Genomic DNA, 14,083 nt, shown 5'->3' with positions numbered 1-14,083 from the left:
TGGATGAATATTGATCAGTGAAAATCCCATTTGGCTATTCCCTATCACTCTGAAAACTGATGTCTGTATCATAATCACACGTCTCAACATTGCAACAGTAAAATAAGTCTAATTCTACGGCATTATGAGTTACTTTTTAAATAATTTCCTCATTCTGATTAGTTCTTGGATAGACATTGTTACTGGTAGTTGTTAAAAAAAAAAAAAAAAAAAAAAAAAAAAAAAACAGACACGCGTGAGACTCACTATCATGGCAAAGCTGCTCTTCTCAATAGCCTCCATAATACAAATGGTTGTCTCATAGTGCCCCCTGCTGGACTATGGGGGTATAACATTTTGTTGATGGAGCGGCTGTCACCTCAGGTGCCACGTGTGAAGCTACGGATCAATTTCAATTAGGTTCAATTACGGCTAATCTCGCGCAATTTGTACCAATCTAAAATTGATTTTAGACTATGTTTACGTGGGAGGACAACAAATCCTATTCATAAGTCTTTGAAAGCTGCATGGTGACACGCTGCGATTTGCCCATTAAAGGCCCGATGTTTCATACCAGAGACAATTTGCAGAGTAATTTCAAACACGGCATAATAATTTGAGACAATCCGAGTTATCAATCCACTTTTGTGTCTTCATGACATTTGTCTAAAATTATACGCTTGTGTCGAAACAGCAAAGTGATTAGAGCAGTGATTTGCTTAAAAGTGGTTGATGAATCAGTCCACCGTCTTTGTTTTCTTAATCAAGAAACTTGTAGGCCGAGATCTTACTTTCGTTCCAATCACGTAAAACCAGAAAAAAAATTATAGGTCAATTAAAAAGCAAAAACGTTTCCTTTTATGTTGTCTCAAGGATGAGCTTAAAAGGGACGCGTCCAGTTGCACATATTCTCAAGCTTTTTGATATTTTCACACCTCCTGCGCATCAAAAGGAGCCTGGGCTTTGTAGTTCGCTATCATTATCATTATGCCACTATTTAAGAGGGGGTTGTGTAGTTTCAGGTGATGCTTTTATTTTATTTTATTTTGTTTTATATTATTTCGTTTTATTTTATTTTATTATATGGGATGCTCTTCATGAGAAATCCAGTGTCCAACTCATTAAAAAACTGAACTCCAGGATGGATGCTGCTGTGAGCATCATATCGCTGCCACTGACTTCATTACCACATCACAGAGTTTCCCTCCTAGATGTCGCTCATTACAAAGAGTGTCCACTTTGCATCAATAGCACTCATTTCCCAGGATGTCACGACCTTCAACTTTTGAGGAAAGGGACCAAATCTGGCAAAGACAAAGTGAATAAATAAAAAAAAAACAAACACGTCGCCATATATAGACCTAAACACGTTTGTATTTATTTTATATTATTATTTATTAATTTATATACAGTAGGCCTTTGACATTCACATTTTAATGAACAACAGGAGAAAAGAAATTAAGTTTAATTAAATTAATTTTTAACCATAAATAACTGCCTTTGACTACCAGTAGTAGGCCTGTGACGATTTTATTATTATTTTGACGTTATGTCACATGATAAAATAATACAGGGCTGTTGGAAGCTAGATTATTAGGGTAAGGTGTGTTGTGGAGCATATGAAGCAGCTCATTTTTCCCGTAGAGGAGATGTTGTGCAGAATATTTAACCATCATAGTCCATAACAGAGTTAAAAGGCTTTTATTTTCGTAAGCTGTGTCCTAACAGGCCTCAACAGGCCACGACCCGGTACAGAAAGTGATTAACTCCCGTGTTGGTTCCCCATTAATCACAGCGCTGAGTCGAGCTGGTAATCTGTTTAACTAATATTATTGTCATGCCTCCTTATCAAAGTGATCTGTAATGTACAAAACAGCAATCATCAGTGGGGAGGTATTAGAGCTTTTCACACCTCGGCCACTACAAAGAGCAACTGGTTTCGACGCACAACGATTTGGGGACATTTAACTCTTTGAGCTCTGTGTGTTGCCCCGTGGATCACACACCTTTCAAAAAAGGCCGATGGCTTGACAGAAGTCCTCAAAAGACAATAGGTGGGATTTTATAAGCGATTATAACTCCGGCCCACAGCATCTCACCTGAGTCAGTCTTCAACAGACAGGCAAAGAGAAGGAGCTCCAAGCATCTCCGATTTGGATTTACCTGCACAGGTGACAGCACCACAACCGACCCACCTGGAATTATGAAGGGATTTACTCTGGCTTTCTCATGTGCGCTTTTTCTCCTGATGGATTTGGTTCGTGCAGAGCGCTTTCCCAGGATACAGCAGGACGCGCTGCTCCTCGGGATGAGTGGTTTTCCTCGGCCCGGCGGCTCCAGGCGCACTGCGCAGCATCAGCAGTCCAGCAGGCTGCCGCTCTACATGATGCACCTCTACCGGACCTTGCTGGCCGAGGACCGGAGCAGGACGCCGGCCCGGGCAGAGGATAACCCCCGTCTGCACGAGTCCGACTCTGTCACCAGCCTTGTCGCCAGAAGTAAGTATTCAGTTTTCCAAAAGGCTTCTTATAATTAAAAAAGGAAAAACAGGGAGAAAGATGCTTAATCTATCTGGAAAATGTGTTACCTTTAAGATTAAAATAAATAAATACATAAAAATAGGCATGATTTACCACATCATGGACATGCAGACTATAGGCTGTTGCATACAGTTACAGGACTGTCTAGCTAATTTAATGGATTTGTCAAATTGATCAAATCGTTGTAGTAATTATAGCGATTTTTCTTTCCTTTTAGTCAGTCCTACACCCGCACACACACATAACCATTATTTCAATCCTTACATTTTTTTTTTTTTTATCTCTGTCATTTAACCATTCAGTTTTTTATGTATAAAAAGTAGCTCTTAGTGAAAACCTGTAATGCTCATTGCAGAACAGGCCGTCCAAAAGCATGTACTTCCCATGTGTGTTTATATCAGGCTTTCTATTTCAAGAGTGTCAGGAGAAAAATGGTCAAAGTGAGACAATGGCATTATTATTTCTACTGATCATTGCATGTCCAAAGATACATATGAGAAATTGGATCTTGGGGACAATAATTTAAGCCCAGGTTGACAAGACAATATAGGTGAATGACAAGTAATGTGACATTGTGTTTGCCTGCATGCCTCGCTTTGTATGTATATGCTACCTCTGAATGCTAAGTCTAGTTCATGAATAATGCTAACCAACTTGCTTTTCCTCTTTTGCTCTTGCAGGTTGCCAGCAGACTGGTGGCAGGTGGTCAGTGACCTTTGATATGTCCTCCATTTCAAAGAGCGACACTGTTCAGCGGTGTGAACTTCGCATCCGCCTCCCTGCCTTCACCGAGTCTCCTCAGGCCTCCGTGGATGTCTACCACTCCCAGAGAGGCCAGTGCTTTAGCAAGCAGTGCCCAGAGAAGAGGCTGTTTGTTGGCCGCTTGACAGCTCAGCCCAGTGCGATGGTGTCCCCCTCCTCCTGGAAGGTGTTCAACATGACAGGGATGCTCCACAGCTGGCTGCAGCAGGAGAACCCCACATCAACGCCAGAGGAGGGCAGGCCTGAGGAGACCGAGGAGGAGCAGCAGGACGAGGAGGCAGTTCAACACCCTACAGCCGACCGGGTCATGATGGTGGTCTTCTCAAAGATAAACCAGAACACCGATGGCCAGCACACTCCGACGCTCATCCGCACAGCAGAGCACTCCAAATACGTCACCCTGGACAGAGAGCGAGCGACAGCTGGCTCTACCTCCGGGACGAGGAGCCGGAGAGCCAAGAGGCATCACCACAGCCAGCAGAGCAGCAGGGTGGCGGGGTCGGCACCTGCCAGCATCCCCACAGAGGAGAGGAAGGGCCCCCTGTGCAAGAAGGTGGACATGTGGGTGGACTTTGAGAAGCTTGGCTGGAGCGAGTGGATTGTCTACCCCAAACGGTACAACGCCTACCGCTGTGAAGGGAGCTGTCCTACACCACTGGATGAGACCTTCACCCCAACGAACCATGCATACATGCAGGTAAGACTGAATCTCTGCACCATTACTTTTCTTCTATGTGCTGATAAAAGAAAAAAAAAAAAAACATTCCCAGTGTGATGTTTAGTCAAACATATCCATTTGCTCTAATTCCTACTGGTATAGTTGTTTGCACTGTTTCCTTACAGCAGATTCTGACTCTAACCCATCACTTTTTTCTTTGTGTCTCTGCAGAGTCTGCTGAAGCTTCACCACCCAGACAGGGTGCCATGTCCATCTTGTGTGCCAACACGCCTGGCACCGCTATCGATGCTCTACTATGAGAACGGAAAGATGGTTATGAGGCATCACGAGGGCATGGTGGTGGAGGAGTGTGGCTGTCAGTGAACAGCAGGCCTGTGCCGGCCTATCGTGGTTGGTACTCACAGACACTGTGGACTGTGGCCTGAAGCAGTCTACCCCCTCAGAACCACAGATCATTACTGGTCTGCTCTGAGCCTCTAACCATGAGTAGCAGCAGAGCGATAGCAGTGGCCAGTAGCCGCTGAGCTACTCAGAGGCACAAATGGATGGACGTCGACTGGCCCTTTACAGGAAAGTCCAGTCTGACACTGGGGCAGACGCCATTGCTGTGAACAGCAACATGGCAGAAGGAACCGTGAAGGAACCATGACACTGTTCTCTCCATTCAGAATGAAAAAGGGAAGAGTTTTCCTCCAAAACTGGACAATAAACAGTGGTACTTTTTGGAAGACAGTAGGTTGACAAAATGACAAACACTTTTCCACATGGACCTGCTTCTCTGCATTGTCTTTGCAAGCTAAAGGTGAGACAGCCAGCTGGAGAAGACAGCAGAAGCTGGTCGGTGACAGAAGCACTAAAGGAGATTCGCAGAAAGTTGGACTACGTGCTGCTTTATTTTGCCTGAAGACTCCACACTTTGTGATGCCATGAAAATGAGCTGCAAGCGCTTTAACCTTCCTGTATAATCTGGAACAGAGCCATTTCTATGTTTACTTACTATATAAAATAAAATTTAATTATTTCTTATCTTGGTACGCTTTTTCATTGTTGTCTCAATGCACAAATCACAGTTTCGACTAACTTTACAGAAAACACTTGACCCCAACAGAGAATTTATTGGCTGTTGACAGCTAGTGGATTTAATGCACATTAACAAAGACAAAAAAACGAATATCTGTTCCCCATACACTTCTAGGTGGTGATTAAGGGTGTAAAGCTTTAATAAAATGGAATTAGAACAAATAAAACACACATGAAGACCTTCCACACACCTTTACACCATATATTTCATACTCCATATCTCTCGTGCACTTTCACCCTCCATTGTCCCCACATATGCTGTGTTTGTGGGAAATATTATTCTCATGAGAACAGTTGGTTCTACAGGGCAGAGTGTGAAAAATTTCCATGTTTTATGTACAAAAAGTACATTAACAAGATATATGCAGATTATTCAGGGCATTGTCAGCATCTGTCAACAATAAGGCTCTCCTCCCCAAAAAGGTTTGTGATCACAGCTGTGAGAATAAGAATGGCACAGGAGACAATGTGGTGTGGATTTGTATTCAAATGATTGCACAGTCAACCAAGAAACTATATTTCAACATTTATTTTTTATCTCATGAAAGGCAAAGGAGGACGATTTAAAACAGAGAAAGTATCTACAACTCTGAGCATGACTATAGCCTCGACAAGCGGGAGGAAAGTAAGAATCAACCGGAAACATAACTGCAATATCTGAAGGTTCAGTTTGAAGTGACACAGTTATCTGTCGCTTTATTGCTGAGGCTTATTACCATTATGATGTATATAATGTAAGCTGTCTTATCATCCAAAATTGGCACTTACTTGACAAAGGAAAAGTGTTCATAAAATGCTCGTGTCAGCCATCATGTCACCGTTATGATGGTATTAGGTGAATTTTAATGAAAAATAAAAAATAAAAAATTACAGCGAATGAGAATGTCACATAACTCCTCACTCTGGCTACCAAAGCTCTCTATAACAGAGGACATGTATCTGTGATTAAATTTAACGCTTCAGATAATAAAACTGTCATATCATTACTACACAATGCATCTCCTGACTTTACTGAAACAAGATGTAAGATTTTATTAATTATTAGTCAATCAAATCACATAAAATAGATGATATTTTCACTTGTTGTATACTTTTTAGTGATACATTCTGACTACTTTATTAAAGAAGCGAAAAGTGTGACCTCCACCCAGAGAAGAAACTTTTTTTTTTTAAATATAAATTTCATGTTTTACTTACATTAGACAAATTTGTAAACTGACAGACATAGGTATTTTGTGGTATTACAAAATATTACAACATTTAACAGTAAAAAATAAAAAGAAAGAGCTTTAATTCTTTCGTAACTTTACACAAATACTGAAAATGGCAGGAATTGTGTTTTAGCTCCAGGGGGCATGGCGTTTTGTCTCACACGTCAAATGTCCATTTCAAACAGGGGTTCCTCGCCTGGGAAAACACAATATCACAGTTGAGTGAAGGGTCACACACAATCGCAGGCAATCGCACATGCACACCGATACTGTCTCGCTCTCTCACACACAGGAATGCAAACTCTCTCTCCATCTGTCTCGCTCTCTCTCTCTCTTGCACACACAAAACCACCAGGCCCTTACCTGCGCCCTCGTCCGCCTGCAGGCTTTGCTTGGCGTTTTTATTCGCTCTCTTGTTGGGGCAAGCTGCGTCAGCCTGGGAGGAGCCCTGAGGCTTGTGGGGCCTGGTGACCCCCGGGATGTCGGGCAGGCTGGGAGGCGTGCGCGCCAGAGGAGACGTCCGACACTGCAGGAGGAACTTCCGGTCATAGATGATTCTGGTTCCTGGGTGGCAGCAGTGAGGGTGACGTTAAAGTCCAGGGATTCAGATTTCATACTTCAATCATAAAATCAAGCCTACAGAGGGTTTTCAAGCACACTGATCTCACCCCTCTTTGCCAAACACAAGACATACGATGCAATTTAACTGAGCTGTATTTGTCAAAGGTTTTGTTTTGGCTGGTTCATTGGGACATCATCAACCAGAAATGTTTTTTTTTTTTTCTTATATATATATTTGGGTTATTATTTCTCCAATGGTACCTTAATGTACCAGCAGGTAACCTTGACACTTAAAACATTCATGTGCTTACCTTTTTAGATAAAACATGGCCATTTTTTTTTTTTTTTTTTTGCACACACTACCTTTATTCTACAGAAATATTTCCAGCTATAGAAATGTGGCATGCAACACTTTTTTGTCCCCCCCGACTGTGAACTGTGCATTAATTGTATACAGTGGATGCCCCTGCATACCGCAGACCAGTGACCCATTTCTTCTGTCACCCATATCAGTGACGTTTAACGCGCTCTCACTGACCCAGTTTCATGAGGTGAGTGTTGTTCTGGTGCACCTGGCACTGTTGCAGAACACAGTATCAGCCGTGGACAGGTGTGCCCTGCGTCAGCCTTTCTCAGGGCCTCCGAGCGAACACAAACATCTGCTGCTGCTGGTGAACGCTGGCTGTTCAGCAGCAGCACATTTACACAAACAGGGCGACTTAGCGCTAAACTGGCGAGTGCCCAAGGTCGCACGGTGTAGGAGCTGGAGTGAAATGCTGAAGCAGCAGGTTAGACGACCCAGCGGGCTGAGGAGAAGCCAGACTGGAAACTGTGGGTGATGAGCTCGGTTAACATGATCTGTACATCTAATCTGTTTCCCATGATGCCTGAATAAAACTCATTCTTGTATTTCTGGGTCTGCTGAACTTCTAAATTCCTCTATCTTACTTCTACCAAGAATGATATCCCATTACACCTTTATATTACAGTGTCTGACAATCACGTGCCAGACCTCAACCAGAAATAAATTGCATTTGATCAGCTTTTCTGTGGAAAGCTGGAATGGTGCTGCATTTGTCCATATTTGCATGTAAGTATAGAAAAACTGTCCTACTTTATAAAGCACTAAGTAACTCCAGCTTTTTTCATTTAAAAAAAAAAAAAAAAAAAAAAAAAAAAAAAAGCAAGGGCACCATGTAGTCCACAACTAGTAAACATGTTTTTGCAGACCATCAGTCTGCTCTAGTATGAAGAAATACATCTATAAATAGGATATGACCGGGAATAGGCCTATATTTGACCATAGAGCAACAATCCAAAGCTTGGGAGAACCCTATTTTAGATATTCATACTGATTTGCAATACAGAACTGACTAGTTCCAATATCAGTCAATGCAGATTTACAAAAATACTTTACACAATACATACTGAAATGTGACTGTGTATCGGCAAAGGGACTCTGTCTTTGCATGGCCACAAAGAATAAATCAGGCTATCACACACTCATTATAAGTGAAATTGCTTATTTACATTATTAAAAATATATCCTACAATTTAAAAAAAAACAACAAAAAAAAAAAACATTATGCATTGACTGATGTCTATGGCCTTTTTGACTGTCCACTGTTACATCTATCAGCTTGTACAGGGAGCGGTAAAGGACATTTCTCTAAAAAACAAAAACAAAAAAAAAAAAAAAAAAAAAAAACTCGTTGAAGTTAATGAAGGCGTGAATTAGTGTGTAGCCTCTAACACATGGACACTGTGCTCAAAAGAATCACAAGACAGGGTAGAAATTTACTTTTACTTTGTTAATCAGTGATCTTTAGGTTTTTGCAAAGCACCAGTGGTGTTAAACATTAACAGAGGTTGGAAAAAAAAAAGAGAGAGATCACAGGCTAGGACAAATATTAGTTAGAGCTATAACATCAAATCAAGGGCAAAAAACGACTTTAGAGTGATACTTTTGTTTATCTAACTTCTTATAAAAAAATACTCCTGCTATAAGAATCCCTTGATATTTTGGATTTGCCACTCCACTGCTGAGGCCGGCATGCATGGGACAGGGATGCACAGCCTTCATGAGAGCCCCTCACACCTCTCCTCCATCATCTTGCACAAGGGCCACGAACCACATTACCTTTTCTGCTCTTGCTCTGCTCTTGATTTTGGCGCATGATTCGCATCTCTTATTAAATCTCTCTAATTGACGCCTCGGTGTGTGTTAAATAAAAGTCCGCTTGGTCCTCTGCCTTTACACTCTCTCACACAGCACAGACCCATTCCTTGTCCTTGTTTTCAAACTCCTGATAACATTTGGTGTGTATAATTTCTTTTTTTTTTTTTATAACTCCCGCCCCCTGCTCACGCTCACCTCCCGGGGTGGTGCTGAACAGGGTCCCTCCGGGTGTTGTGCTGTACTCCTTGGGCATCAAAGCAGCATCTTGGATGATGACCCGTCTGATGGTTGGGATATCCCGGCTTGCTGTGGTCTGACCTCCCGTTGACATTGCGAGCAGCCAGTGGGTGAACTAATCGCCAATGCTCAGCGCACCATAAGACCAAAAAAAAAAAAAAAAAAAGTTGTTTGGAGACACAGAGGAGGAGTGTAAAAACTTTCAGTCCCCGGAAGTCTGGTGGTCCGGTTCAGATCCCCGTTCAGCACCTCCAGGTTACCTTGAGCCTCCACGTGCTCTGAGCGCTCCCAAAACAAGTTACAGGCTTCTTCAAAACAACACGTGAGAGGGGCAGCTGCCATTGGCTGGCTAGTGTGTGTGTGTGTGTGTGTGTGTGTGTGTGTGTGTGTGTGTGTGTGTGTGTGTGTGAGGGGTGGTCCTCCTCACTGCAACATTTTTCCACACTTCAAACACAGCATGAGGTTACAACCAGTTATAGCCTAAAGCAGCTTCAATACTAACAGTACTAATACTACAGACAACAATAATAAATTATACTTTATTTATGCAGCGCCTTTCATACAGTCGGTGCAGCTCAAAGTGCTTTACAATAAAGTGAACAAACAAGAGAATAAACCGAAAACAGGAAATGTTATAGTAAAACAAGTGCAAATACTGTGTGATAGAACGAAGCAATCAGCTGAAAAACAAGAGGCAAAAGAAGCAATGCATAAGAAAACATGTAAATAACATATATAAAAGATGGAGATGAAACAAATGAAGACATAGAGACAGTAAAAGATGTAAAAAAAAAAAAGGAAGACATTAAAATGAAAAAAAAAAAACAATGGAAGAAATAAAATCAATGAAATAGGTAAAAAAAAATAAAAATAAAAAATAAAAAAATAAAAGAATAATAAAAGAAGCAAACTAGGAAGCGTGGCAGTCAGATAAAAGCAATACTGAATAAATAATGTTGTTTGAAAATGTTCACAGAGCCTGCATGTCTTATAACTAACACACACACACACACACACACACACACACACACACACACATAAGTAACAGTTGCTGACTTGCAACAACAGGCTCTGCAGGTTCTAAGTCCAAACATAACCTACTTGCATTTAAAATTATTTTCCATTGTTTTCTGTATGTGTGTAATGTCATGCATTTATCTGCATTCACTGTTTCATTATAGAAAAAATAATTAAAAAAGAACAAGTGACACACTAAACTGTAAGTCCCGGTAACAACATAACCACAAAGACAAAAAATAAGCAAAAAAAAAAAAAAAAAATCACTTTACCAAAGACCAGGCGGCAGATATGTCACATCTTTGTTTATTAATCCTTGTAAATGGTTTGAGCTGGTGTACAGGGTAAGATGATCTATACATATCTTCATGTCAGAACGACTCTGATTGAAAGGCTTGTATACATATTCACGTTTTGTTTTTCCTCTCTCCAGGACGATACAAAAGAAAAGAAAACAAGTGGTTAATACCTACAAAGCCTCTACATTCCCCATGATGTGGGCGTTTGCCTAGTCTAGATAATGCTTAAAGAACATCCATAACAACTCTATGAGGGTGCATAGCATTCTAATTAAATATATTTTGTCATATATTTATACATATATTTTCATAAAAACATCTTTTCTTGTGCATGTGCGCAGTTGCATTCCTTAGGATAGAGTAATATGATATTGCGTTTACATTGTCATGTATCCATTCTAAAGGAGTATAGGTGATCTCTATTCTTCGCAACAGTTAAAATTTTACAATACTCTTTTTTAAAATACATCGTCGTAGGTTAAATGTCCTCTCGTGTCACATGCCCACTTTGAAAACTTTCTCTCCTCCTCCCCCTGGTCCAACAGGAAAATCCAAGCACACATAGTCTCATGCACACACACACACACACACACACACACACACACTCTCTCTCTCTCACATACACACACACTGACACAAGCACACAAGGTGGAGTCTACTTTTGTCATAGTGCAGAGGCTCACCTACTAATTTCATTCAGACAGATGGCATATCCAAACCATCTTTTTAAATTAAAATCCACCTTCGAACTAAACTATCCATGAGGCATGGTGTATAGTACCTTCTGCATCATATTACATCGTGGCCAAGCGTAAATACCAAACTTCCTGGGCCTTCATGGCAGGATTGACCAAAATCATCAAACATATTTAACACAGGATTGCATAATTTGTTTTCCGTGAAGGCCTAAATCCGATACAAGACTTCTAATGAAGGCATGGACCTACTACTGTAATAAAATCAGAGACGTATGAATCAGATTAAAGATCCAAAACTGTTCAATTACCTGAATGATGTAAATCAAATTAATTACCGCACTTGTACTTCATATATACTGTAAATAAGTACACTCAGTGTCCACTTTATTAGGTCCACCTGTACTATCTAATCCAATACAATGCAGCTGTTGTGCCATAAAGTTTCCTTTCCTGATGCCTATAATGCTCAGGTTTTCTTGTTGTCACAGTAACAGAGGTGTTCATTCACTTCTATGTTTGGCATTGAGCTCATAGTTAGTGCTGCTGTTGGACTGGACTGCATTTTACTGAGAGGTGTTTCCACTATTCTGTCCCCCCTCATGTATATGAATAGGGAGGCCAAAAAATTAGAAACACCTCTCGATATAATGTAGTCCAGTACAAGACCTCTGCAAACTACAACCTCAATAATAAACACAGAATTAAATTTACACATTATTCACATTGTTTCCACAAAAACTGAACATTATAAACTTTCTTAGTAGAATTTATGGCAGAGCTGTTGCATTGAACTGCATTAGACTGTACAGGTGGACCTGATAAAACGGACAGTGAGTGTATGCAAGGAGAGAAACTCATTATGTCGCCCTCTGCTGGGTGCATTCCTGGCTCTGTGAGAAAGACTTGATTTCTACATGGGAGGGGATTCATGTTCACTTATTGGCCTATTAACGGCAGCACTCAGTTAAAAATCATTGTGATTCCAGTTCCACATAAAACAATAAGCCTTTAGTAAGTGCATTTTCCTGTGGGTTTTACAGTGTGTTATTGCAGTAATCTTTATTTTAACTTTTTTTTTTTTTTTTTTTTTAAACCTTATCTAATCAGCTATTCTAACAGCTGTTTCACTGAAGTCCAAACAGGCCACAGCTCAGTATTTTTTTGGTAATGGCAAAATTAATTGGTATTTTGTGTCTTATGTGTTTGACTAGGGGAGAACAGGGTCCTACACACAGAATTGCACCAACAGGGTGTGGCTACTGAACACACTACTCGTACCCTGTGCCCTTTTTGGTCTTTCTTAAATCGAAGAGCTCCCCGTCACACACACACACACACACACACACACACACGCACACGCACACACAAACCATCATGCCTCATACACCCCCGTGCATCCCCATCCCACCCCAACTGACCCCAACACCAAAGTCTTTTTCTGAAGCACTCATGTTGAGTCCCACACTCTTCTTTGAGAGCAGGATTCAAAACCAATAATAATAATAATAATAATAATAATAACAACAACAATTAAAAAAAAAAGGTCAAAGAGGGCAAAGCTTGGATCCTGACAGAGCAGAACTGAAAACCTGAGTGGAGTAAGAGTGGAAAGTAAGTGATATGTAATAAACATGTGGCATCCCAGATGAGGCTCTCTTTGAGCATGGGCTGGGCAGGGAGCACGTGTGCATTTGTGACTGTGTGACGTGTTACTAGTCTATTCATTCATTCATTCATTCATTCATTCATTCATACAGTGTCTCATTCACACGAGCTACAGTAGCATTTACAGTACTCATGGGATAACTATTGTGTTTTGAGTTCCAGGAAAATGTATGCTACTATAACATGACCCCATCGTGGTGCTGCTGTCGGACAAAAAAAAAAAAAAAAAAGTCAGTGTTTTGGAAGTGAGGAGAGCAATACTTATTGTTTTTCAGTGACGCCAGTGTGATGCCGAAATAATACAACATGGTTGTGACGGGTCGCAGCAGTCCAAGAGACACGAAACTCACTAAATCTATTGATGACGATGTAAAGTTTCAATTAAAGCGAGGAAAACTGCAGATATGTGGTTTACACCCGGCAGCAGCAACAGACTCCTTCATAGGTTTTCGGTGTATGAAGTTAACATAACCTGGTTTATGTTTTGCTACGTTTAGTGCTGAACAACAAAACCATCCCATCCCTCTCAGGTCTTTTTTTTTTTTTCCAGTCCCCAATGCTGCTACAACTGGGTCATTTGGTCTTGCATTACCACTCCTTGACACGGGGTGGCAGTGTCTCCTGTCCAGCTTACTCACGTGGAGGTCAATGGAACCAAACCAGATGCAGCACAGTCGCCCAATGCCAAACTTGAATGCTGTTCGTCCAGATAGATGTATCTTTGTTGAAGAGTTTGGTTTAAATACTGGCCCAACATTTACACCGTTCACGTCTTTCTATGCTTTTGATATGAATCCTTTTCCACAAACATATAGAACACACTCCGACTGTACCTCATACATTCTCCCGTGTTCTTCATATTGGGTATTATTGCTGTGGCAGACACCAAAAAAACTATCCGACAGTCTGACCAGGCGTGGATTATTTATGCTTATGTATGTGGTGTTTTGTGTATGCATGCTTGTGTGTGTGTATGCGTGTTTGTGTACTTGTGTGCTTTTGCTTTAGTTGATATAATGTTTGTGTTTCTTCACAGTTCACGAGTCTGGGGTCAGTGTTAATAAGACGATCACAGTGCTATCTGTCTGTCTTTTACTGCAGAGTTCCTATTTCACAACGCAAGTTATTAGTGGCATACCGCTAATTTACACCGGCGACTTCTCCTGGAGGAATCCT

The 14,083-nt window shown here is 41.0% G+C and overlaps 2 protein-coding genes across 3 annotated transcripts; one reads left to right on the top strand and one right to left on the bottom strand.

Annotated features, from left to right (window-relative positions):
• The first annotated feature begins 2,227 nt into the window (after nucleotides 1-2,227).
• ndr1 (nodal-related 1) lies at nucleotides 2,228-4,323 on the top strand. Its single transcript, XM_030065789.1, has 3 exons — nucleotides 2,228-2,477; nucleotides 3,200-3,978; nucleotides 4,171-4,323. The coding sequence occupies exons 1-3, from the start codon at nucleotides 2,228-2,230 to the stop codon at nucleotides 4,321-4,323; spliced, it is 1,182 nt and encodes a 393-aa protein (XP_029921649.1).
• A 1,865-nt stretch (nucleotides 4,324-6,188) lies between these two features.
• LOC115369546 (eukaryotic translation initiation factor 4E-binding protein 1-like) lies at nucleotides 6,189-9,396 on the bottom strand. Of its 2 annotated transcripts, none has more exons than XM_030066178.1 (3): nucleotides 9,187-9,396; nucleotides 6,615-6,815; nucleotides 6,189-6,447 (listed from the first exon to the last, which is right to left on the bottom strand). In XM_030066178.1, exons 1-3 carry the CDS (start codon nucleotides 9,320-9,322, stop codon nucleotides 6,416-6,418), a joined length of 369 nt encoding a protein of 122 aa, XP_029922038.1. In that variant the 5' UTR covers nucleotides 9,323-9,396; the 3' UTR covers nucleotides 6,189-6,415. The 2 variants fall into 2 exon arrangements, with proteins under 2 accessions (XP_029922038.1, XP_029922039.1); XM_030066179.1 differs by lacking the exon at nucleotides 9,187-9,396 and adding an exon at nucleotides 8,953-9,100.
• Between the last annotated feature and the right edge of the window lie 4,687 nt (nucleotides 9,397-14,083).

Source organism: Myripristis murdjan, chromosome 12, assembly GCF_902150065.1.
Source record: "Myripristis murdjan chromosome 12, fMyrMur1.1, whole genome shotgun sequence".
In the NCBI taxonomy this organism is placed as follows: domain Eukaryota; kingdom Metazoa; phylum Chordata; class Actinopteri; order Holocentriformes; family Holocentridae; genus Myripristis; species Myripristis murdjan.
This window is presented reverse-complemented; position numbering and strand designations above follow the sequence as displayed.